Source organism: Lacerta agilis, chromosome 13, assembly GCF_009819535.1.
Source record: "Lacerta agilis isolate rLacAgi1 chromosome 13, rLacAgi1.pri, whole genome shotgun sequence".
NCBI classification, from domain to species: Eukaryota; Metazoa; Chordata; class Lepidosauria; order Squamata; family Lacertidae; genus Lacerta; species Lacerta agilis.
In genome coordinates, this window is record NC_046324.1 from 4,804,501 (window position 1) to 4,829,972 (window position 25,472).

General features: G+C 45.2%; 1 protein-coding gene across 4 annotated transcripts in view; it reads right to left on the reverse strand.

Annotated features, from left to right (window-relative positions):
- The window catches only part of RNF111 (ring finger protein 111), a 47,880-nt gene extending 26,608 nt beyond the window's left edge, over positions 1-21,272 (reverse strand). For 2 of the 4 annotated variants that reach the window (XM_033166526.1, XM_033166523.1), the window contains exons 1-2: positions 21,253-21,272; positions 3,358-4,263 (exon numbers count right to left, since the gene is read on the reverse strand). In XM_033166526.1, the coding sequence (XP_033022417.1) occupies positions 3,358-4,243 (886 nt within the window). In that variant the 5' untranslated portion in view covers positions 4,244-4,263; positions 21,253-21,272. Of the gene's footprint in view, positions 1-3,357; positions 4,264-19,567; positions 19,783-21,252 lie in introns of those variants that run through there. The other 2 variants (XM_033166525.1, XM_033166524.1) reach the window with 2 other exon arrangements.
- Positions 21,273-25,472: the final 4,200 nt, after the last annotated feature.

Here is a 25,472-nt window from a genome sequence, read left to right on the forward strand (position 1 = left end):
CTAACAGATCTACTGTTAAAACAAAGTTTTAATGGACTAGAGTCCATTTCATCAGGTGTATCAAGAGTTATCATCAGTGGACAGCTATATACAGGAGCAGAGATGTATATACACTTACCCAATGCTTTTTTAATTAGAAAAAAATGTGCCGGTACTCACCATGAAGTTGTTACAGTAAGTGCCACACTTTTAACCTTAGGGGTGGAAGGCACTGGTACTGTGTACCCTTGAGTACCCCCAGGAAAAAAGCATTGCACTTACCTGCCAAATGAAAGTAAACCTTTGTGCATCTGATGAAGTGGCTCTACTCCACAAAAGCTTAGTACAATACAGACAAAGAGTTCTAAGGTACTATGAATTCTTTGTTGTTTGCACTGAATTCATATCCTATTATTTAGATTTTACAGAAAACCTCCATGGGATCTTCCTGATGATATGAAAAAGCGTATTTACAATGACCGTCCACCCAAAGATGAGAAATATCAAAAACAAATGGGCTCACTGGGTACATGCATCAACTTTTGTTCTAGTCGTTGTGGAGCCGTTTCACAAGCCTAACACATCTTTGTCAGGAAGAGGCAAAGAGAGACATCTACAAAAAAGGCAGCAGGATTGTGCAGGCAGAAAACAACAGCTCATGGAGCAACTTGTTATGGTAGGGGCAGAACCTCCACCCCATCAACTCAGGAGTCTTTTGCAGGCAGTGCTCACACATTTTCAAAACCACAGCAGGTGAATTGGTACTGTTACAGGTGCCACACAATATTCGTTCTGCACTTGTAAGAATTTTACTTTTTCGTATAAACTACTTAGAAGTTATGTTACAATCAAGTGGTATAAAAATTTTGTTAAATAAAAATAACAAATAGCAGCAAGAAACATGCTTTAAAAATGAAATGATGGTTTTGATAAATACTCCTATTCATAAAGATGTGAGTGGTACACCTGCTTCCAGACAGAGCCACTGAAAAGTTGAAATAAGCGGACTTCAGAACACTGATAAGAGTGTAGGGAAAAAATATTGCTGAAATGGCCAGTAGGGTGGGTCATTTAAAAAAAAAATTCGAAAATGTTTCCTCCCTTGATCTTATCTCAGGCGTGTGGTATAAACATAGTTAAATTTCAGATTTGGGACAAATTGGTTAATATTTAGACCCTGCTCCTACAATTTGAAATTTTGCCTCACCACGAGTGATAAACATAGGAATTTGACTCATTTAATTCTCAGTATGTTAAATTGTGAACTAATAAACATAAATGGCATTTTATTGTTTATGTTTAGTACACCGTTTGCTTAATTGTTCCATATAATTTTTTCCAAAACCATTGGTTTTTCATTAAATTATCAACGTTTTATCTTAAATAAATAAATATTGCAGAAAATAATAGTATGCAACTATTGCTCTACATGAAACCTAAAATTTATGTTTATTAGTTCACAATTTAACATACTGAGAATTAAATGAGTCAAATTCCTATGTTTTTATCACTCATGGTGAGGCAAAATTTCAAATTGTAGGAGCAGGGTCTAAATATTAACCGATTTGTCCCAAATTTGAAATTTAACTATGTTTATACCATACGCCCAAGATCAAGGGAGGAAACATTTTAGGGGTGAAAAAATTATGACCCACCCTAATGGCCAGTGTACATGCTAGTATGGGACACGGGTGGCGCTGTGGTCTAAACCACTGAGCCTAGGGCTTGCCGATCTGAAGGTCGACGGTTCAAATCCCTGCGACGGGGTGAGCTCCAGTTGCTCGGTCCCAGCTCCTGCCCACCTAGCAGTTCGAAAGCACGTCAAAGTGCAAGTAGATAAATAGGTACTTTTCTGCAGACAAACGCCGGCTTCCTCAGCCTATAGAGCGAGATGAGCACCGCAACCCCAGAGTCGTCCGTGACTGGACCTAACGGTCAGGGGTACCTTTACCTTTACCTTTTACATGCTAGTATGGGCCAGCCTACTTCAACAAAGTTTGGTAAAAGGCAAAGGTAAAGGACCCCTGGACAGTTAAGTCCAGTTGAATCTGACTATAGGGTACAGCACTCATCTCCACTTTCAGGCCAAGGGAGCCAGTGTTTGTCCAGACAGCTTCTCTGGGTTATGTTGCCAACATAACTAAACCACTTCTGGTGTATAGAACACTGTGACAAGTGCCAGATCGCACAGAAACACCATTTACTTTGCCGCCACAGCGGTACCTATTTATTTACTCGCGCTGGTATGCTTTAGAACTGCTAGGTTGGCAGGAGCTGGGGCAGGAGCTCACCCTGTTGTGCAGATCTGAACCGCCGACTTTACAATCAGCAAGCCCAAGAGGCTCAGTGGTCTAGACCACAGCGCCACATGCGTCCCTAAACAAAGTTAATGGAAAATTGCTGTATTACATCCATACATCATGGGCTCATTTTACTCTCATTCATGGAATGTTGCTACAGACTATAGTACAGCAAAGGCTAGTAGAAAGTGGGCAGTCACAAGAGTAACCTACGCTGAATTTTTAGAAACAATACTGCATGGGCTTGGCATGTTGTGTGAACCAGGCCATTGTGACATTCTGTCTACGCTGACTATGTGACACTTCTATGGTTATCAGAAGTTTGAAACAAGACTGTTAAAAGTGTGTCTCTTTGCCTGTGCTTCTGCATGGCCAGATATAATCCAGGATCTCTCACACCTAATTCATGGTACATGCAAGAAATGTTCTGCAAGAGGTACATAACTGTTTGAGAACCCTATAGATTAAGGGAAATGAACTGGACCCAGGCCAACGTTCACCCTTCTGAGATGTTTGTTTGTGTGTGTGTGTGTGTGTGTGTAGTGGGAGGTTGACTGCTGTAGTAATGGGACTTGTTGGCAGGCCACTTCGGGCAACTAAAAATTTGGCGCACCAACTCGCACTCCTTTCTCATAGAAGCCTTTTGCTGAAATCAGGCAAAGTCTCTTCCCTCCCAAGACTGAGTCACTTTGCCTAGCCGAGGGAACAGAACCCAAGAATCTGGGCTGCAGCCTCCTCTTGAATCATCTCCAAAATCCCAGCACCCCAATAAATGGCTGGCTGGATCCCACATAGAAAGATATGAACCAGCTTCTACTGAGTCAGGAGTACTGGTCCATCTGGCCAACATTGCCTCCCTGACCAGCAGTGGCTCTCTGTAGTCTCTTGCCCCGCAGCCCTGAGAGCCTTCAACTGAAATCCCTGCAGCCTGAACTGAGAATCCACCACTCACAAAGTGCATGCACTATTTCTTAGCTATGGGCCCTCCAGCTAAGCGACCAGAGCTGCAGATAAACTATTTGGAAAACTATGAAGAGGAGCAGGAAAACACAGTTATTTGACAGCAAGGTGGTTTTACCTGAAGGAACAGCAGTACTGTTTGGGTGGTTATCGCCAGTCGACACAAATATATCTTCCTCTCCTTCAGTGGATGAGCTGGAAGAGGAATCACTACTGATGTCATTCTCACTAGAACTGCTCGAGCTGGGCAGCAGAGCATACTTCCGCCGAGCCAATACCTCCCTTTTCTTCCGCTGCATTAAAATCCGCTCTTTTTGGTTTTGCGTCCGCTGGGAGGAGCTGGTTTTCACAAACCGCTTCCTATAAGGGAGCCTCCTCAGAGTACTGCTGCTATGGAAACAGGGCCTTTTCATCAAGAGCCCTGGAACAGACTCTGTCTCTGTCCGGGGCCACTTTTGGGGCCGAGTACCATGAGTTCTGCTTGAAGCATTCAACACCGGCCGAGCATGCCTCACGGGGGCCGCCTCCTTGTCCTCCTCCTCAGACGTTACTGTGTCAGAGTCTCCAAAATGCAAACTAGATGAAGGTGAAGAGACACAGTCACTAAAAGATGACTCATTGTCTTCGCTTTGCGTATCAAGGCGCTGCCTTAACCCTAAAATCCGGGGGTTCTCTTTTCCGCCACAGTTCTGAGCATAGGAAGGACCAGCCTGCTGGTTTTTACGTTTCTTGCGCATGACTATGGTTTCTTGCTCCGGGCGATTTCCGTTGAGGTCCTTCTGCTTCTGAGAGTCACCACAAAGGTGAGAGAATTCATCCCCAACTTTGTTGGCAATCATCTCAACTTCTTCAGGGAAACTTTTGGCTGCCTCAATGGGCTGAGGAGGGTTCAAAAGGATCCCTTTCAGGCTCTCCTGGCTCTTTGGTGCACCAGAAGAAACGTCACTCTTCATATCCGCTTCGAGGGTATAGACTGTATTACATTTAGGAGTCCATTGAGACATGGAAAAACGGCAAGGAGGGCCTGACAGAAAGAAAAACAGAAATATTAGAATAATGAACAATGCAAACACCAGCTGTCAGAAGAACTTCCCAGTAACTAAATAATTCATTTCTTCCCCTTCATAAGTTGCAGGAAAGTCTGTGGAAATCCAGTGTTTGGCATCTACCATCACAGGAAGTCACGCTGCGTTTTACGACTGAGGAGCGCCCCCTAGCAACCAAGTGGAGATTTCTGGTCACATGGAATGCAACTTGAAATCTCCACCACTCACAAAAGCTGAAAAGCTGTTAGCAGTTATTCAGCTTCTGGCATTCCCTTGTTACTCCTCATCAAGACTTTTGCATAAGTAAACAAGCAATCTCCTGTTTCACCATCCCAGAAACAATGCCATTTGGAAGGCTATATAGTTAAAGCTATGGTTTTCCCAGTAGTAATGTATGGAAGTGAGAGCTGGACCATAAAGGCTGATCGCAGAAGAATTGATGCTTTTGAATTATGGTGCTGGAGGAGACTCTTGAGAGTCCCATGGACTGCAAGAAGATCAAACCTATACATTCTTAAGGAAATCAGGCCTGAGTGGTCACAGGAAGGACAGGTCCTGAAGCTGAGGCTCCAGTACTTTGGCCACCTCATAAGAAGGGAAGACTCCCTGGAAAAGACCCTGATGTTGGGAAAGATGGAGGGCACAAGGAGAAGGGGACGACAGAGGATGAGATGGTTGGACAGTGTTCTCGAAGCGACTGGCATGAGTTTGGCCAAACTGCGGGAGGCAGTGGAAGACAGGAGTGCCTGGCATGCTCTGGTCCATGGGGTCACGAAGAGTCGGACACGACTAAACAACAAGCAGCTTTTTCAGCCCTGCCAACCTGCACCTCCCCTCCCCTCCTGAGCAGCCTGTTTATAAGCCTTTTCCTGTTTTTAAGATAGGTTTTCAGCTTTGCTTTAGGTTTCTGATGAATAGGAGAGCGGTGGATTGATATTACTGGAGAGATACTGCTCAAAAGTAACAAATTAGGTTGCAATCCCATTTGCCTGCAAGTAAGCCCTTTTGAATTCAGTAGGAAATATTTCTGTGTAGAAATGGTTAGGATTGTGCCTTTCTTCCAACCATTTTGATAGAATAGACAGTTTCTTACCTTTTAGTATTTTTCTTATTCACTGTTTGTTAGTGGCTTGGGAAAGGGGGCTTTATGGTGGGGAATATACTTAAATCTCATTGATTTCAATGGGAGCATTTCAGCCTGATTCAGTACATGTTTTCAGTACATATTTTATCTGAAGTAATTTCCAGCTTATTAAATAGAATTTACTCTCAATAAATCCTCTTATAAGGATTACAGCCCTAAGCATGTCCTTGACTCTGGCCCATTGAAAACAGCACAACCAAAAAGTACTTAACTATGGATGGATGGTGCCGAGGAACTAGAAAGTTCTCTTATCCTATATAGTATAGTTAATTTAGCATTTACCGGTAATTGCTGTGTTATTGTAAACGAGATCACCACATTCTGTGGGAATGAGCATTAGTACACCTGTTCTGTTGGAAAAACTGAAATATTTTGCAGCTAGTTGTTTTCTTTCTCAAGAAAATGGTGTGGAAGATGTAGTTTTGGTTTTTAAATACTGTAATTAATTTCCAAGTCCGTAATTTTCTATTCCATTGCAATCTTTAGTTTCTTGATGCATATTTCTGGGCATGAACGAAGCCCAAAAAAGATGCTTGTATTTCTCTTTATTTTAAAATGATTTTTTTAGGTACATAAAAAAAATCATCTGTAAAAAAAAAATACATCAACATTCTACACAATGCGTATCAATAGATATAGCATTGGTTTACCTACAATTTCATTTTGTAACATTTCCTGAAGGCTCCAAGATGTAATAAATATTATAAGAGGACAATCGGGTGTGGTGGCTTTTTAAAAATCCAGTATCATTTTCCAAACAAGGAGCTTCTGAATGAAGCACTGGAAATCACTATTTCATTGTGAAATTTCTCAGAATATGAAATGATGACAGCTGATCCAGAGCACCCTAAGATGTAGTGTGAAGCTTTTTAGTATAAATAGTTCATATTTTAAGATGCATTGTTTATACTGGGATTGCATTAGACTATACTTATCATCTTCCTACCTTCCAGTAGCACCTTAGAGACCAACAGGTTTGTTCTTGGTATGAGCTTTCATGTGCTTTCACACGAAAGCTCATACAAAGAACAAACTTAGTTGGTCTCTAAGGTGCTACTGAAAGGATTCCCCCCCCCCCCGACTACAGCAGACCAACACGGCTACCTACCTGTAACTGCATCTTCCTACCTGTTTGCCTTTCCAATGTAGAAATAACAATACAGTATAAACATATGAATGTGGGCTGCAGGAAAGGTTTTCATGTATTCGATATAATACCAGTTTTCATATTTATTTTATAAAAAATCAAGTATAAATCTGGACTTCTCTAATCCTAGCTTTCATTGCGGTTTGAAGAAATCTAGCTAGTCATAGAATCATAGTTGGAAGGGACACAAAGGGTCATGTAGTCCAACCCCCTTGCAGTGCCAGACTATCGTGTGTGTATATACAGTATACATCTGTGAAGCTGGTACAATTGAATGACTGCAATTTATGAAGAACTGCAATGTGGTTGTTTCTTTAGCCCAGTAGTGTAGCTCAAGTGGTTCAAGCATAGGGGTATGGCTGTAACTTAACAGCCTTTGAGTGTGTTCAGAAAGCAGTAAAAAAAATCAAATTGAACAAAAAATGGCAACTAGCCATTGTGTTTTTGCACCTGCAACCTAGGTTCCAGGAGCCATGTGGCAAATAGCTTTTCTAAACCAGTTTCTAATACTGCTTGCAACAACCCACAAATTGCCATGTCTCAAATAAAATGAAGCAGAAGAAAAGACATGCCCAGGGAGATTATTGGATCAGAAAAGGTTTAACAAGAATTTAAGTTACCTCAAGTTGGAAGATATTAATAATTTCTATAAAGAAAGGCAAAATAATAACATCCAAGCTATATTAAAATGTTATTTGTTAGAAAAGAAGCAGTATTCCCTTTCACATAGTTATAAAATCTTGCAGACAAGGACTAGCATCTAATGAGCTTTAAAGGATACCAGGACTACTTTGTTGAGAATGCAGATAATCTGCTGAACTTCCTGCAATCACAGGAAACAATGACCCACAGAGTACAACTAAGCTGTGCAATTTTTTGAGAGAGAATTTGGACTTGCTTATTTGAAAACAAAAGATATGCAGGGAGAGGGATGAAGATTTAAGAGAACTACGGTTTGCTATCAAGTGCTCACCTCCCTCTCACCCTCAGTTATGAAAAACACTGATGCACACTTCACTGCTTTGCCATTTAATAGTATTTGTACACACATTTCCAAGTTTTATCAATAATCATGTGGCCTGGAAGCTTGCTATTTGTTTTTATCTATTTTGAATGCTCAGAATCTGAGAATTCTGACTTAACCATTCTGTATTGTCAAGAGAGGAACCAGCTGAGGTCAAGAAGCTATGCAGGACCTGTCTAGGATGCTGTGCTTTAAACACCCTTGCTCTCAAGATAACTAATGCTTCTGTTGTTGCTCATCATTTTTCCAATTAGCAGTTGATAGTTTAATAGCCTCTCAGAATCTGGGCAACAGCAGAGAGAACTGGAGAGCAAGTAGCAGCAAATTTGCACGCTGCAGCTGCTGTGATAACTGGGAGGGCTAGTGAACTCTAATTTACTAAGCAATTAGGCTCTGAATATGTTTAAAAAAAACAAAAACCCCACTCCTGTGATACATATTCTCTTCTTGCATAAATGCGACAAGGAAGCCTTTGCCAACCTGCTGCTCTCTTGGGCTTCATAGGGTTCTACTGGTTAGGCCTGATGGCAGTGTTAGAAACTGGGATAGGAATGCTAAGAGCCATGTGGCTCCTAGGACCTAGGTTGTGGGCGCAAAACAAAAGGTCTAGGCGCCTGTGTGCAGGGGCGTCGCTGGGGAGGGGCGGTGGGGGCGGTACGCCCCCAGTGACAGGGTGAAAAGCGGCGGGTGGGGGTGACAAGCGGCGCCCCCTCCCGCCACTCCCACGCGCTGCCGCTCCCTCCGTCACCCAGCAGCACATGGAAGGGGTGCTTTCCGCCGCTTTTTTCGACGGGGGGGGTCGACCAGCGAGGGAGGGTGTCACGCCTGTCACCCCTCCTCGCTACTCGACCCCCCCCCCGCCGAAAAAACCCGCGGGGGGGCGGGGAAAGGAAGCAGAGCCGGGGCTTGAATGCAGAGCGCCGGCTCTGCTTCTTTTTTCCCCTTTCCGCCGCTTTTTTTCGGCGGGGGGGGTCGACCAGCGAGGGAGGGTGTCACGCTTGTCACCCCTCCTCGCTACTCGACCCCCCCCCCGCCGAAAAAACCCGCGGGGGGGGGCGGGGAAAGGAAGCAGAGCCGGGGCTTGAATGCAGAGCGCCGGCTCTGCTTCTTTTTCCCCCTTTCTGCCACTTTTTTCGGCGGGGGGGGGGGGGTCGACTAGCGAGGAGGGTGTCACGCTTGTCACGCCCTCCTCGCTGGCCACCACCCACCGCCGAAAAAAAAGCCTCGGAAAGGGGGAAATTCCCCCTTTCTGCCCCTCCCCCAGGAGGGTTCCTCTGCGCTGCCGCCGCCCCCAGCAGCGCAGAGGCTAGCAACGCCACTGCCTGTGTGTGTGTGTGTATTGCTGCCAGTCAAGGCAGCCTCACAGCAAAATAATTTTTTAAAAAAAATGCTGCCAGGTGAATTGGGGGTCTGCAGGGTAGCACGGCAGCAAAAGATGCATCTCTTGCTGCTGCTCTATCCCACCAAACACCTGATTCACCCAGCAGCAAAAAAAGGACACATCTTTTGCTGCTGGGCAAATCAAGTGTTGGACGGGGTAGTAAAAGACGCAGCCAAGCAGGTGGAGATGCCATGCGCCAAGGGTATCTCCTGGACATCTCCATCCAGTTGAAAAGGCTGATGATTGCCAGTCGCAATATGCGCCGGGTGCCTGACTAATTTCAAACCCTGCCTGATGGGAGTTGCAGTTCAAAATATCTGAAGGGCACCAGGCTGCAGAAGGCTGTCATGAGGGAGCTGGTGTATTTGTCTTGGCTGTAAAAAAAAAAAAAGAGGAGGGGAAAGTACAGATGTAGCTCCATGTACATTTCCTTTCACATAAATGGCTCAATAAAGCTATGTGAACACCTTTTTATGGCCAGGCATTTTCACATTCAAAAACTAAAGAGGGAGTGTAGAGAACTGTGTATTAACTAACAACACAATTGAAACTGGCCTCCAAGCAAACACAATTCTATGAGGCCCATGTTTAGAAGCATGCTTATCAACAACACAATGCTCCACGTTCCCCTAACATGCAGAAAACTGGCAGGGATGGCTGTGGTTATTGCACTGCTTGACACAACCAGGAAAACTGTATGATGCTGGCTGTTTACAGACAAGCAGGGAAGGAGGAGCATTTTAAGAAAGAGCAGCACTAAAGGAACTAGAGAAAGGCTGAGGAAAGAGGCATAGTTTGGGGGGGGCACTGGGCGGCACTTACCACACCCGAGCCATGTGTCTCTCCTGGGAGTGACATGGTGGCTTGAGCGCCTGCAGGCTGTGCATGCGGAAGCGCTGTGCTGAGGGACAAACTCCTACATAGGGTGACTTCTTCCTTTCTTTTGTCAATGAACAGTGGGAGAATCACCATCAACCTTGGTGTTGCTATGTTTTATTTTGTACATTTCTACTTTACCTTGTCAACAGATTTTTTCTAAGGTGCCTCACAAAATTGCAATACTTAAAAAAATACAAATATTAAATACATCATCACCATCACCATAAATGTTTTAGCAGCAGGGAAGTAAAAATTACTTATTATTGCATCATTTATAATTTATTATCCATCTTTCCACAAAGGAGGTAAAGGCATCATTGTATATGGCTCTCCCACTCCACATTTTACCCTCACAACAACCCTGTGAGGTAGCCTTGATCTGGTGAGATGAAAGATGGTGATTGGCCAGGTCAAAAATCACCCAGTAAGCATAATGACTGAATGGGGATTCAAACACTGATATTTCAAGTCCTAGTCTACCACCCTAACCTCTGCACTAGACATCAAAGCAACACAACAAGTAGGCAGAACTAAGGACACCACAATCGTGGGCAGATGTGCAAGTAGCACTATTATTACCTGGCACTAGCAAATTCTGAGGACCTAAACCTCAGGAGCATTGAAAAACAGAGTCACCACACCCCTGACCACAACAGGTAGGGATTTCCAAAGGGCCACCGCTGACCGAAAGGTGGAAGGCTCATGTGGGACTAGATGGCCTCAAGACATTCTGGTCCTGAGCTGTGGGGCTTTTGTAAGTTAATGCCAACAGTCTTGACTTGAGCCCAAAACCATTGAAGGAGCCAGTGAACCTTTTCCAACACCCCCACCCCAATCTTCTAAACATCAGGAGCTGACTGAGCTTGACACTCCAGAGAACATCCTACATGATGTATGACAACTCTCCTAAGCAGACATAGAAACATATTCCACTCTGCAGCCAAGGTTCAGATTCTCTTCTCTCTACCATGTCCCCTCCTATCAGCAGGGGTGGCAGACCTATTTCAGCCCCAAGGCCACATTCTCTCATGCATAACCTTCTGGAAGGCTGCTGCATATGAATGGTGGGCAGGGCACAAAAGCGGGTGTGGGCAGAGCAATGGACTTGGCTCTTCCCTTTATACCAGGGATGGGCAACTGGTGGTCCTGTTTGCTGACATACAAGTCGCATTATCCCTGGCTGGGCTGGTGGGCGTTGGGAGTCCAAACACATATGGCTCCTAATCTTCCCTGCTTTATTCATTATGCTATATTCCAGGCAAACAAAAGCCAGAGGTTTTTACACCTACCCACATTTCTCCATCCAGGCAAGTAAGAGGTGTCATTACAGTTCAAAGACACATTTCAGCCAGGCAAAAGCACTCAAAGAGGACACAGAGCAGGGCCAGTGAGAGGTATGGTCTGGGTAGGCCACTCTATTTAAAGGGCTGGTATGAAAATTTTAGAGGATCAAATTGCATGGGGAAACCTACCTGAGCCCCAAGATCAGCTTTGGAGTTTAAGATCTGAATGGCAGATAATAGGGAAAGGGCCTTTTACTGGGGGCAGTGCAGATGCATAACTCCCTCCCTAGTGCTATCTGTCAAACCCCCTCTCTTGCCCACTTATTGTAAAGACCTTTCTGTTCAACAAGGTATGACCCACCCCTTCTCAAACTGGGCAGCAGAGGTCCAGAGACTCATTCAATGATGTGAGGTGGCAGAGGCCCAGGAGAGTCTCGGGTGACAAACCATGCACATTGGCAGTGATACTGGGTGGTATCTGAGCTTTACTCAGAATAGACCCAATGAAATTAATGAACATGAAGTCAGTGCCATTAATTTCAGGCCTACTTTTGAGTAAAATGCTTTGGATGCCAAATTAGAGAGTAAAAACACTGCAAAGTTAAATAACTAACACTGGAGACTGCAAGAGGTATTGCAAAAGCCATACTTGTGAGCCAGTTGTTAGCAAGGGTTCTTTACAGGCCTTTCCATGGGCAATGCCTCTGCAGAGATTCATTCCACAGAACAGCTGCAACCTCTAGAACAGTACCATCCCATAGTGGGACATGGGATTACCTGGGGGGCAGTAAGAGGCAAGGGGGTGTCAGGGGGGTGCTGGAGGTAACTGAGGCCAAATCTGTCATCTCTATATTTACTTCAGAGTTAACTCTATTCAGGTGCAATATACCGTAAGGTGTTGCACGCTGTACTAATTTCCAAACCTGTCTGAGCTAGAAGAGAAAAGTGGGATGTTCTTGACAGACAATGGAGTGCACCTCTGGGGGAGAAGTCAAACCACTGTAAGCACTGAAGTGACCTCCCTGGGGTGCAAGGCTGGGCAGTATGTATGCAGGTCCTGGGCTGCCCAAACGACAAGACCCCCCCCCCTCTTGGCCTCACTGATGTGGTTCAAAGGATGTTTACAAGCTTTTTGTCACCATTTGGATATGTTGCTTAAAATATGTGATTTGGGGGGTCTTCTTTTGATAGAAATTTCATATTAGAAATCCATTTTCAGATATATTGAGGAAGTTGCAGTAGTGGAGAAATAACTAACTGAGCTACAAAATGACTGAGCTGAAGCCAAAGATTAAGAAATCATACAAGTTTTGGTTACAAAAGGAAATTTCTGATTGCTCTCTGCACTATAGACAGAGATTAAGAAACTCCTTGCTGCATTTCCAACATGAACCTTGATGGAACACAGTTTAGTGCTGTTGTCCAACTTCTCCCCAAGCAAAGAAATTGACTTCCAGATTACTAAATGTAGTGATTTAAGAAGACTCCTGCTATGTGACTTTAGACCAGAGAGTGGGAAACTGGTATAACTTCATCAAGCCCATCCATTGCATTCAGAATTTATGGAACAGTGAAGAGTAGCTTTGTCATGTACAATGAGATAAGAATCCAATGTCTTTGTTCAGACCAGGTCTCTCCATGGTTTTAAGTTTGGTAATTAGTTGCAATTCAGCAACTTCTCTTTCCAGTCTATTTCTGAAATTCCTTTGTATTAAGACAGCTACTCTGAGATCTTGTATAGAATGTCCTGGGAGACTGAAGTGTTCTCCTACTGGTTCTCTGTCTTGTGATTCCTGATATCAGATTTATGTCCATTTATCCTTTGGCGTAGGGTTTGGCCTGTTTCTCCAATATAGAGAGCTGAAGGGCACTGTTGGCGTTTGAATACATACACAATATTAGAAGATGAGCAATTAAATAGTCCTGAGATAGTATGTTTGATGTTGTTGGGGCTAGTAATGGTGTTGTCCAGGTTTATGTGGCAGCAAAGTTGGCATCTGGGTTTATTGCAGGCTCTGGTACTTGAAGCGACTAGCATGAGTTTGGCCAAACTGCGGGAGGCAATGAAAGATAGGCGTGCCTGGTGTGATCTGGTCCATGGGGTCACGAAGAGTCGGACACAACTGAACAACAACTGGTACCAGTGTCCATGTTGAGTCCTGTTGTTGTATTATTGTGGGTGAGGAATTGTTTAAGATTGGGTGGCTGTCTGTAGGCGATGAAAGGTCTTCCTCCCAGAGCTTGAGAAAGAGAACTGTCATTGTCTATGAGAGGTTGTAGATCTCTGATGATGCGTTGTACTGTTTTAACTTGGGAGCTGTATGTGATTACTGGTGGTGTTCTGTTATTTTCTTTTTTGGGTCTGTCTTGCAGCAAGTTCTCTCTGGGTATCAGTCTGGCTCTGTTGATCTGTTGTAACATTGTGTATGTAATCAAAAGCCAACAGTGCCCTTCAGCACTACAGGGGAAAAGGTGGGGTATAAATAAATATCTAACAACAACTTCACTCAGCCCCACCAAGCATGACCATACTGTGAGCCAAAGCATCTGGTCTATAGTCCTATTATCTCCTGCTATGGACCCTTTAGGATCCTAGGGTGGTTGAGGTGGGGGGAGAAGCAGATTGCCACCAGCCATTCCAGTTAGCATCAGGGGATCTCTTACAAGATACAATTAGACTATCATGACTACTATACTATCATGTAACCCAGGGAGGGGGGAGCTTACCACTCGGGAGATCCATTCACATGAATGACACCCCACTCAACTATGTAAAGAGAGACACAATACATTAAGTCCTTGTTAACATGATTTCCTCACCACTGTGACCCACCATTTCAGGACAGACCAGTTGGCATATAGCCAAAGTGTGTTTAACTAACAGCAGATCCACAGCCAGACACTGTAGTTCTCTCATCCCACTCTATGCATATATATGTTGTGTATATAAACACAATGCTAGCTCTTGTACTTTTGCCCTTCATAATCTTCTCACCACCTTCACTCTCCCAATTGCAAGCAAAAATTGAACCTCGATTCACATTAAATTTACCTCCAACCTGCCTGGCAAACAGATTTCACAGTACAGTTAACAAGTGATTCCACAAAATATATACCCTGGGACAGTGGTGGCGAACCTTTTAGAGACCGAGTGCCCAAACTGCAACCCAAAACCCAATGATTTATCACAAAGTGCCAATCCGGAGGGTAATGGGGGAGAGTTGTTGAGCTTTTTTTGGGAGGAGTTGTTGAACTTATATCTGCACTTTATGTATAATATTTTCAAAATAAATAGTTGCCTTTCTTAAATTACTGATTTACTAAAATTCAAGAAAACACAAATTGCCTCCAGAAAATGTAGAATTATATACATGTTACTTAAGAGGCAATTCAAAGGCTTGAATAACTTTCGGAAACTTTGGAGAGGTTTTAAAAAGTGGTCTTTGCTCTCTGCCCTAGTGCTGAAAGGAAGAATCCTATATTTGCATTATTGGGTGGTTGCGGGGGAGTGAGGAATATGGTCTTGTGGAACCACTGCTGTTTCTTGTGTGTTACCAAGAAAGGAGGGATTAAACAAAGGCTTACACAGTCACAACAGCAACCTGGCTGGGCGCTTGGCTGAGCAGCAGAAAAAGGGCAGTTCAAACCCCACCAAGCCTGGAGGGGGAAAGCGCCACCGCTCACCACCTGCAGGGAGTTTCGCAACAGGAACCAAAGGAAAGTGACTGCTGGGACTCAAGCCACCACCTGGCTTGTCGTTGTTGCTTTAGAGCAGGCATGTCCAACAGGTAGATCGTGATCTACTGGTAGATCACTGGACGTCTGCAGTAGATCACTGGTAGATCATTGGTTTCCCCCAAAGTAGCTGAACATCTGTGGCTCCCCTAAAAAAACCCTCAACATTTTACCTACTCCCTGAAAAAACTCAACCACTTTGACACGAACCCCCCTCCCCCCAAATGGGTCTTCCTCCTTCCTAATAAAAGCTCAACAACTTTGACCTGAACCTCAAAACTGGGGGTAGATCACTACCAGTTTTTAACTCTGTGAGTAGATCGCAGTCTCTTGGGAGTTGGCCGCCCCTGCTTTAGAGTACTTTCCGGGTGGAAAGACAGGAGGGCTTATCACCTTCCTGAAGCATGGGCTGCTTAGTGCCGCCCCAGGAAAGGTTTGCTCGGGAGGAGGTGAGCTGCGCGGAATTGAAGCGCGCGTGCGCTTCCATGCCTCGCGCAGCGCAACCCTGCGCAACTTTGTGCAGAAACATCCCCAGAGAAACGAGTGAAAGCACCGCTGGGCACTTCGAAGGCACCTTTTCCACTCTCCCCGCCCTGTTGGCTGCTTCGTTTTCCTCCGGGGGCGAGAGAGGGGCGCAGCCACCCCACACACTCTCATCTCAGGTTCCACCTTCTCGGGAAAGGAGCAACTGGCCCCTTTTCTCTCCCTCTTCCCTACACAAAACTTTGTCTCCCAGCAACTGTGCGGGCAGCGTCACTTCCTCTCCCTGCAAGCCAGCCCTCGGTGGGCGGGAAAAGAAGAGGGCTCGTTCTGTGTCTTTGCAGGCTGCTCCGTGCGGGGACCAGCCACAAAACGAGCGTCCTATTGCAGCAGCAGCAGCCAACCAGCTGGTTGGCGGGCGCGAAACTCTGGGGAGCGTTTCCAGCTCATAGCGGTGTGGGGGGACACCCAACACACACACACCGCCGCTGCGGCTGGCACGCACTATAGGGAACGTTTCCCGCCCGCTGCGGCATTTGGGGGGGGGAGAGGCTGTCACCTTTGCAAACCACAAAAAAACGAACCTGATGGGGCGATGGCGCGCGTGCCCACAGAGAGGGCTCTGCGTGCCCACTTGGGCACGCGTGCCATAGGTTCGCCACCACTGCCCTGGGAGGACAACAAAGCTTGCCAAGGACCAGAGTTGCCACATAATCCAACTTGCTACATGGCCTTTGACAATGTACAAAGTTACCACCAGATATTTTATTCTGAGCAGGGAGGAGTTAAGATTGAAATGCTCTCATCCTCTTCCTGTCCTACCACATTTAGATTTCTGATTCCCGCCCTGTTCCCATGCTGAAGTCGAGGCTTTCCATGTAGTCCAGGCACTGACCCACCCCAGACCAGTTCAGATTCAGCAGGGTAGAATCATTGCATTTGTTCAAATCAAATTTCAAGCATTAATAGAAGGGCTACACATTGATAAAATAAGGACTCCAGGTCACAAGAGTAATTCACTCCTCTCCAACCTGCAGACAAATTGTGAACAACATTTGGTTTGTTAATTTAGTATACCAACCATAGGACAAAAGAAACCTTAAAACAAATTGCAGAGCAATCTTCAACCACTGCAAATACGGTCTTCCATCTTAGTCCTACTACTAGAACCCCATACAACCTCCCCAAGTCCCAAATCCTGTTCTCCTTTTCTTCAGGCTCTTTTCACATCAGGGCCATATACTTAATCTTCTACTCTCCGTTCATCTTAAGTCCAATGCCACATCCCTACTCTGTTTTAGAATCCACACTCCATTCACAAGCAAACACTTAAATAGGGGGAGAGAATCCACTCTGAATATGTGACAGAAATCAAAGCGACTGTGTTGAAAGTGTGTTAAGAGATAATGAGCTCACATTAAGGCATCTTGGGCATATTTTCTCTAGGGATAAAGGTAAAGGGGCCCCTGACCTTTAGGTCCAGTCGCGGATGACTCTGGGGTGCAAGCGCTCATCTCTCTTTACTGGCTGAGGGAGCCAGCGTACAGCTTCTGGGTCATGTGGCCAGCATGACTAGGCTGCTTCTGGTGAACCAGGGCAGCGCACGGAAACACCGTTTACCTTCCCGCTGGAGCAGTACCTATTTATCTACTTGCACTTCATGCTTTTGAACTGCTAGGTTGGCAGGAGCAGGGCCCGAGCAACAGGAGCTCACCCCGTCACAGGGATTCAAACCACCGACCTTCTGATCGGCAACAGCAAGTGATCACCCTAAGTCTTGCCCTTGGGTCATTCCATATCAAGTGATCCATTTTTTCTCTCATGTCATCCAATTTTTGTCATATTTTGTACACTTGTTGAATGATCAGAACTAAGTTTAAATCTTTTTTTTAATCTCATCCCGTTTTTGAGTTATGAGGGTTTGAAATTTCAAAAAATGGCAATTTTGGCCTTGCCGAACTACACAAAAACCTTAAAAGCTCAGCCCAGAATTGAGACATTTCTAAACTAAAAATACCAATCTCTTCAAAATTTCATGTGCTTGAATGTGATATGTCACATAATAATAATAATAATTTATTATTTGTACCCTGCCCATCTGGCTGGGTCTCCCCAGCCACTCTGGGTGGCTTCCAACAAATATTAAAATACATTAAAATGTCACAGATTAAAAACTTCCCTAAACAGGGCTGCCTTCAGGTATTTTCTGAATGTCAGGTAGTTGTTTATCTCCTTGACCTCTGATGGGAGGGCGTTCCACAGGACAGGCACCACTACTGAGAAGGCCCTCTGCCTGGTTCCCTGTAGCTTTGCTTCTTGCAGTGAGGGAACCGCCAGAAGGCCCTCGGCGCTGGATCTCAGTGTCCGGGCTGAATGATGGAGGTGGAGACGCTCCTTCAGGTATACAGGACCGAGGCCATTTAGGGCTTTAAAGGTCAGCACCAACACTTTGAATTGTGCTCGGAAACGTACTGGGAGCCAATGTAGATCACTCAGGACCAGTGTTATGTGGTCCTGGTGGCCACTCCCCGTCACCAGTCTACCTGCTGCATTCTGGATTAATTGCAGTTTCCGGGTCATGATGGGTTTACTTTTAATTTTAAAGTTAGGTTACAAAATTTTAAAAGGTGATTAAAAATCAATATGATTAAAAATCTCCAAAAATTGTATTATTAATATTTCTAAGAGCTACCTGCAAAATTTCATATTGGTATCTCAATGGGATCACATTAAAAATGTTTTGTACATACATGTCTGCCTTATGGGGTTCTATTTAGGATAAATGTGTCTTCTTGGAGTAAAATATAACAGAATAAACAATATTTCAAACTACAGTATAATGTCAGCTACTTCAGGGATTTTTTTAGAAAGTTATTCAATTAAAAGGTATCTGAAAACTAATCAAGTTTTTTCTTTTAAAAATGTGTTCCAAAGCAGTGCTAGCTTGTTGTTGCATGACAGAATCAACACTTTAAAAGAATTCATCTGAGTACTTCATTTCATGAACATTACAACAAAATACATGGAGGGGATATATCCAATGAAAATGCTGTATTGAAACTTTTGAATGAATGTTTTTTGTTAAATAAAAAAGAAATAAATGCTTCTGATCAAGCAGAAATGTCAAATGGAGACATTTATCCTGCTAAACACACTCATTTGTTTGAATGAAAGTCTAACAGCCTTATGTAGTGATCCCATACACACTCAGAAACAAGCACTAGTGACTTCCAGCAGGTGTTTTCACAAGTAAACCTGCACAGAATTGAGCGGCATGCATGTTTTGTTTGCTTCAGCCACTTTCAAGCAGATTCCCTCTTGCCACCTTTTTATGCCGTGATATTATGTTACCTTTGCAACTCATCTCCCCATTCCAACCACATCCTGGCTGTAAGTTTCTAAAGGCAGAGTACTGCCTTTTGTTTGGGTTCCCATATAAAGGTGCCATGTGCACTGATGGTGCTGTATTATTAATTAATCATCACACTTCATAATGGAAATGACATAAAAGACAACAATCCAGGACCCATATCTAAAGCTTCATTTCGTTTCTTCACCCTCCACTTTAAGCTTCCACACCCTTAAGGCGCTGGAAGGGGAAGGGCTGCTGTATAGCCGTGGCCCTTACAACTCCCCCCCTCTCCACGCCCCTCCAACACATGCAGCAAAAGAGTCTAAATTTAGATTACAGTATTAACTTCTCAATGCAGGCACTTGCAGTTTTTTTACTCCTATCGCCGACGTTCACCAGCCCATCGAGGGATCTAGACCAGGGCATAGTGATTACCAATAATTCCATTTCTTTATCCAAGACCACACAGGCCCAGTGCGGGGAGGAGGAAAGCGAGGCACAAGAGGCCGGCCAAGCCCGAGCTGCACATATTTTGCCTTCCCTCTTACCCCACAAGCTCTCAGGCTGCGTGGAGCTGCCACCCTTCCGTCTCCCCCCCCCACCCAACCCAAACTGTACGCCTCTCAGGACAGGGGCTCCTCTCGCCAGAGAGCTCCCGGGAACGCGGACGGCGCTGCACCATTAGCCCATCGCCGCCTATTAATCTGCGGTCTCCCACCTTCCCTTCCGCCGTGAAGCGGGAGGAAGCGAGCGGCGGCGGCGGCCAGCCCCAGCCCAGGGGAGCCCCCCCCCCATACTCAGGGCAGCCTTTCGCCCTCCTCCCATTCCCAGGGCCCACGGAAGCCCCCAGCGCGTACCTGAGGGCGCTGAGGTGGGCGAGGGCGAAGCGGCCTAGCCCGGCCCAGCTGGCGCCGGACCCTCCTCACGGCTCCGCTAGGCGCGACGTCCTTCCTCTCGCCCGGTCGCCTCCTTCCTTCCCTGGTTCGGGGCCGAGGGCGCAGCCCCGAGTGGGGGCAGTTTTGTTTGCCGCGCAGCCCCCGCCCCCCCGGTCCTGTTTCTCCTGCCGCCGCCACCTCCCTCGTCTTCTTCTGCTTCTTCTTCTCCTCTGCCAGCCGCTCCCTCCCTCTCCCTTTCCCCCCTCTCTCTCCCTCCGCGGACGCAAAAGCGCGACACTCGGCGACGCTTTACGGCAAAGCCGCCAAGCGCCACCGGGCAGCTACCTAAAGAGGGCGCGAGGCTCTCCTCGCAGCGCGCACTTCTGGAGTGCGATAGGCAAGGCGACTCCACGTGTGGGTGCAGGGCGGGGAGAGGCAGGGAGGGGTGGTTGGGTTGTTGTTGTTTTAAATAGTTTTAAATAAGCCTAGTTAAAGGATGGTGGTCTTGTTTATTTTAATGAGTTAAAACAAAAGGGAACCCTGACAAGATAATTATTTCATCAGCCTACCTGCGCCCACAGGCGGAAGGCCACGCTCTCCTCAATAAAACTTAGAAGCACAATGCACACCTTGGTATTTTTGTGTGTGTGCGTTTTTAAAACGGCTGAATAAACGCAAAACGTATTTGCCACCACTTTCTACGCACCGCACATGGAGTCCAGCCGAGGCATATATTAGCGAGCCGGAAGTGTTTGTAGGGAAAGCCGTTAAGATTGCAGCCACTTTGTCATCACCAGAGAGACGCACTAACGTCCCTCCCCATCCCCCCGCTGCCGCTCCTATCACGGCTGTTCCTCATTATGGGCGACGCGCCACCTACTGGCCGGAGGAATACGCAGCGGCTTGCTGCAGAGGATCAGCCTGCAGGAAGGGTTCCTGTTTGCGCCTTGTTGCTGCTGCAGGACTGCGAAATGGGTGGCGATGGCCCATTGTAGCGTCACTCTGGCCGCCCCACACACTTCTCAGAGCCGGCTTTCCAGCAGCGAGCTGCCTTGGGTACATGAATGGGTCTTACTGGTAGCCCCCCCCCCCCGGGCTCCGACCAAAGCAGCCTCAGCTTCCCTCCAGATGCGGGGCGGAGTAATGCTACCTAACCCACCTCACGGGGTTGTTGTGACGGTCCCAAACGATCAAAGAATTGTAGATTTGGAAGGGGCCACGAGGGTCATCTAGTCCGACCCCCTGCAATGCAGGAACCTTCTGCGCAGGCTGAGGAAGCCATTTGCAGACTTAACATGAACCTCTGAAATAAGTCGAGGCGACAGGTTCTGACAGCTGGATACTAGAAGGAAACCCCTGTGTGCGTTCAGTGGGTCTCCCAAATCATCAAAGCGTCCGCCACAAGGGAAGTGTTAGTTTCTAAGACGCCTCAAAACGCTTCGGATATTTGGATCGAGACGGCTGCAGCCCTGTGCTGCCTCTCTGGGAGGCAAATAAAAGTGAAAGTATCCCCAAGTTTCAAAACTAAGGAATTAAAATGAGTCGAAAGTGGGCCCGCGGAGGGGTAAAGAGGGACGTGTTGAAACTATTAATTTCTATTTTAAATTTTAACTATTAATTTCGGAACTAGCGAACTTAATAACCTGCACTTCATTATCCCCACGTACCAAAGCTTTTCACCCGACTGCGCAGCCTTTTCTCACAATGCTCCATGGAGTTGGGCACTGCTAAGCCGGTAGAGAGGAGTCAGAAATCAGCATCGGTTTGCGCCGCTTTAACGGCCAGCTTTCCCCCGAAGAATCCTGGGAGTTGTAGTTCGTTGCGTGTCCAGTGAACTGAGCTCTTCCCGCCCCCGCACAGAACAAACCGTGGCAAAAGTTCATCCAACTGTTCATATTGTACTGAGAAAAATGCGCAGCCTTCCTTTACAACCCTAATTCCCACCCCACCCCACGTCTGCTCTGAAGCACTAGTGAATTTAGAGGGGGTTACTCCCAGGAACTGGAGTTAGGATTTCCACTTTAGGGTTTGTTTGTTTTTTAATGATTTATTGGTTGTTGTTTTTTAAACATAACAAAACAGAAAACGAGATCAAACAGTATATAACGATCAACAAAAAAATCCAAAATTAACACTCCTTGCATACCAAAAAGAAAGACACAAAATTAAGTTCATCCTTTACTAATTCTAATGTGACTTCCGGTCCCCCCACTGTGGTTCCTAAGTTCCCTTTCAATGTGCACTTAATTTTATCTCTCCTAAATTCTCTATCACTCATATTCTTTAACAATCTCTTGTTTTTAAGGATTTCCACTTTAGGAGTAAACAAAAGGGGGTTGTTTTTGGACATGTAGTTCACATTTCTTTGGAAGATTGTTAAAACATATATAGTATTTGTGCATTTGTGTATACACAAACACACACACAATTATATTTATTACAGTGCCTAACAAATATAGAGATTTTCAATTCTTATAGCAAAAGGTTTCGGCTACTGCCTCCTTCGGGTGCTCTGAAGTGAACCCAAGGGGTCTTTAGCCAAAGTGGCAGTTCAAGGAATATTTGTATGTGTGTCCTTTGCTGTGTAGCTTAGCAATGCTGAGCTGGGGATGCTTTCCTCATAGGGCCATCAGTAAGGGAAGTGCAAGGAGCCATCTCCCAGAGTCACCCTTCTCGCCTGTAGCACCCCAGTTATGGAACAACAGACCCTACAAGTGTCCCTGTTTTCCAGGGACAGTCCTAGAATTTCAGAAGCCGCCCCGGATAATGATTTGATCCCAGAATGTCCTGCTTTTCCTTAGGACACCCCTATTTTCATCGGAGAAATGTTGAAGGGTATGAAGTCATGCGACCCCCGAGCCAAGGAAGTAAATAACTAACTATACAACCTTGAGAAAACATCTGAATGCAGCCCTGTATAGGGATGTTTTTACATGTTTAATGTTTCATTATGTCTTTATAGATGTTGGAAGCCGCCCAGAGTGATGGTATAAATATTATCATCATCATTATTATGGTTGTTGAATAAGACACCCCTATTTTCATTGGAGAAATATTGGAGGGTATGGAACACACTCCTCCCCTCCTTAGAAATTCAGTTCGCACAAACTTTGCTTTGTTTTATGTCCCAGCTGAAAACGTGTCTTTTTGCCTGTCCACAGAATGCAGTGATTTGACAGTTAAACTGATTTTAATATTGACTGTTGCCATCCACCCTAAAGTCTACAAACCAACCCAGGTTGTTGAAAAGTTGTTTAGATTTACTAAACAAGTATTAATTCACTTACACAATGCAGAATGTATTAGTACATCATCATATAGCATCATAACACTGATTATATTTTAATAGCAAGCCTTGTCACACACTTATGGTTTATAGAAATAATTGTCACCTATGAAAATTACAATGGCTCAGCCAATCTGCTATCACGCAAGCAGGGGATTTTTCATAAAGAAAACACTATATACATATCAACAATTGGCCCTTTTAAAATCCTCCTATAATAGTAAGGTGCAGTATATTCCTAATCACTATCGCCTCTCTTTCATGTTGTCTTGATTACAATTGATATAAAAAATGCAAGCTTAATGGTTAGAAACCCCCCCCCCCCAACCTCAGAGCATGGGAAGTCAACTCAAAAATTTATAATCTGGTAAAAAATGCAAGCTTCATCAAAATTATATTCAAAGCGAAAAGAATACAGAATTGTTAACAAATAATTGGGATTAAATTACTTGGTTTTCAGCTGGTGGATTAAGGCCTACTAGTGGGTCATGGCCTGTTCTAAGGTGAGACATAACAGCAGTTCTTTGTTGTTCAGTCGTTCAGTCGTGTCCGACTCTTCGTGACCCCATGGACCAGGGCACGCCAGGCACGCCTATCCTTCACTGCCTCTCACAGTTTGGCCAAACTCATGTTAGTAGCTTCGAAAACACTGTCCAACCATCTCATCCTCTGTCGTCCACTTCTCCTTGTGCCCTCCATCTTTCCCAACATCAGGGTCTTTTCTAGGGAGTCTTCTCTTCTCATGAGGTGGCCAAAGTACTGGAGCCTCAACTTCAGGATCTGTCCTTCTAGTGAGCACTCAGGGCTGATTTCTTTGAGAATGGATAGGTTTGATCTTCGTGCAGTCCATGGGACTCTCAAGAGTCTCCTCCAGCACCATAATTCAAAAGCATCAATTCTTTGGCGACCAGCCTTCTTTATGGTCCAGCTCTCACTTCCGTACATTACTACTGTGAAAACCATAGCTTTAACTATATGGACCTTTGTCAGCAAGGTGATGTCTTTGCTTTTTAAGATGCTGTCTAGGTTTGTCATTGCTTTTCTCCCAAGAAGCAGGCGTCTTCTAATTTCGTGACTGCTGTCACCATCTGCAGTGATCATGGAACCCAAGAAAGTGAAATCTCTCACTGCCTCCATTTCTTCCCCTTCTACTTGCCAGGAGGTGATGGGACGAGTGGCCATTATCTTAGTTTTTTTGATATTGAGCTTCAGACCATATTTTGCGCTTTCCTCTTTCACCCTCATTAAAAGGTTCTTTAATTCCTCCTCACTTTCTGCCATCAAGGTTGTATGCATATCTGAGGTTGTTGATATTTTTTCCGTCAATCTTAATTCCGGTTTGGGATTCATCCAGCCCAGCCTTTCGCATGATGAATTCTGCATATAAGCAGGGAGACAATATACAGCCTTGTCGTACTCCTTTCCCAATTTTGAACCAATCAGTTATTCCATATCCAGTATACAAACATATTATAAAAAATTAAGAAATGGGTCCCTACTTTAAAGTTGTGTATCAGCTGGAGATCAAATACAAATATCTGCCATTAAAACATATCTTGAAAGGAATTATTTAGACACCTATTAAAATCTACATAACGATAATGTAGAAGAATAAATAATATATACTTTCTGGTGTGTGGTTTATATAATAGTGAGATTTTCATTTATTTTTGCTTTTTTTAAAAAAGTAGTTGAAAATGTGTATGCCTCTGTGGTAAACAAAATCTGCCCTTATTCCCTTTATGGGGTACACAAGAGCCCTTTTAGAGTCCTTTGTAGGTTCTCCATCGGTAGGAGAAAATAATAGAGGACAACCAGAGAATATTGAGAAGCAAAGCAGCTAGTAAGCCTGATCTTTATTAAAGCTGTTGCAACAGGGTGCTCCCCTCACATGCAGGAGAGAGGAGGACCAGAACAAAGGTGTGCCTGCCCTTATACAGTGGTACCTCTGGTTGCGAATGGGATCCATTCCGGAGGCCTGTTCGCAACATGAAAAGCCTTCTTAGGCGATCAGCCTTCTTTATGGTCCAGCTCTCACTTCCATACATTACTACTGGTAGGTAGCCGTGCAAAACAAAATAAAAAATAAATAAATTCCTTCCAGTAGCACCTTAGAGACCAACTAAGTTTGTTCTTGGTATGAGCTTTCGTGTGATACACGTTCTGAAGAAGTGTGAATGCACACGAAAGCTCATGCCAAGAACAAACTTAGTTGGTCTCTAAGGTGCTACTGGAAGGAATATATTTATTTTTTATTTGGTCTTCCAATAAAGTTCAAGTTCCTGCCTTCCGGCAATCCAACTAACTAATCCGCCTGCTTGGAAAACGAAAAAGAGGAGGATCCGAGCGCCACTCGCGGCGTGCGCAGCGGAAGACAATGCTCCATCCAGTTACACGCATGCGCTCAGACTCGTGCACGGCTCGCCCGCCCCGCATGTCCGCCCGCTACGCAGCCTCGGTGTCTCAGAGCCTCCTCTTGCATCCGGGTCCTTCCTGACCGCTACTCTCCAATCGGCGAGGAGGCGTGCGCGTGCGCGCTCGAGGGCCGGCCTGGCAGGTTCTTGAGGCTGAGGGGGAGGGGCGCTGCATTGTGCGAGCTGC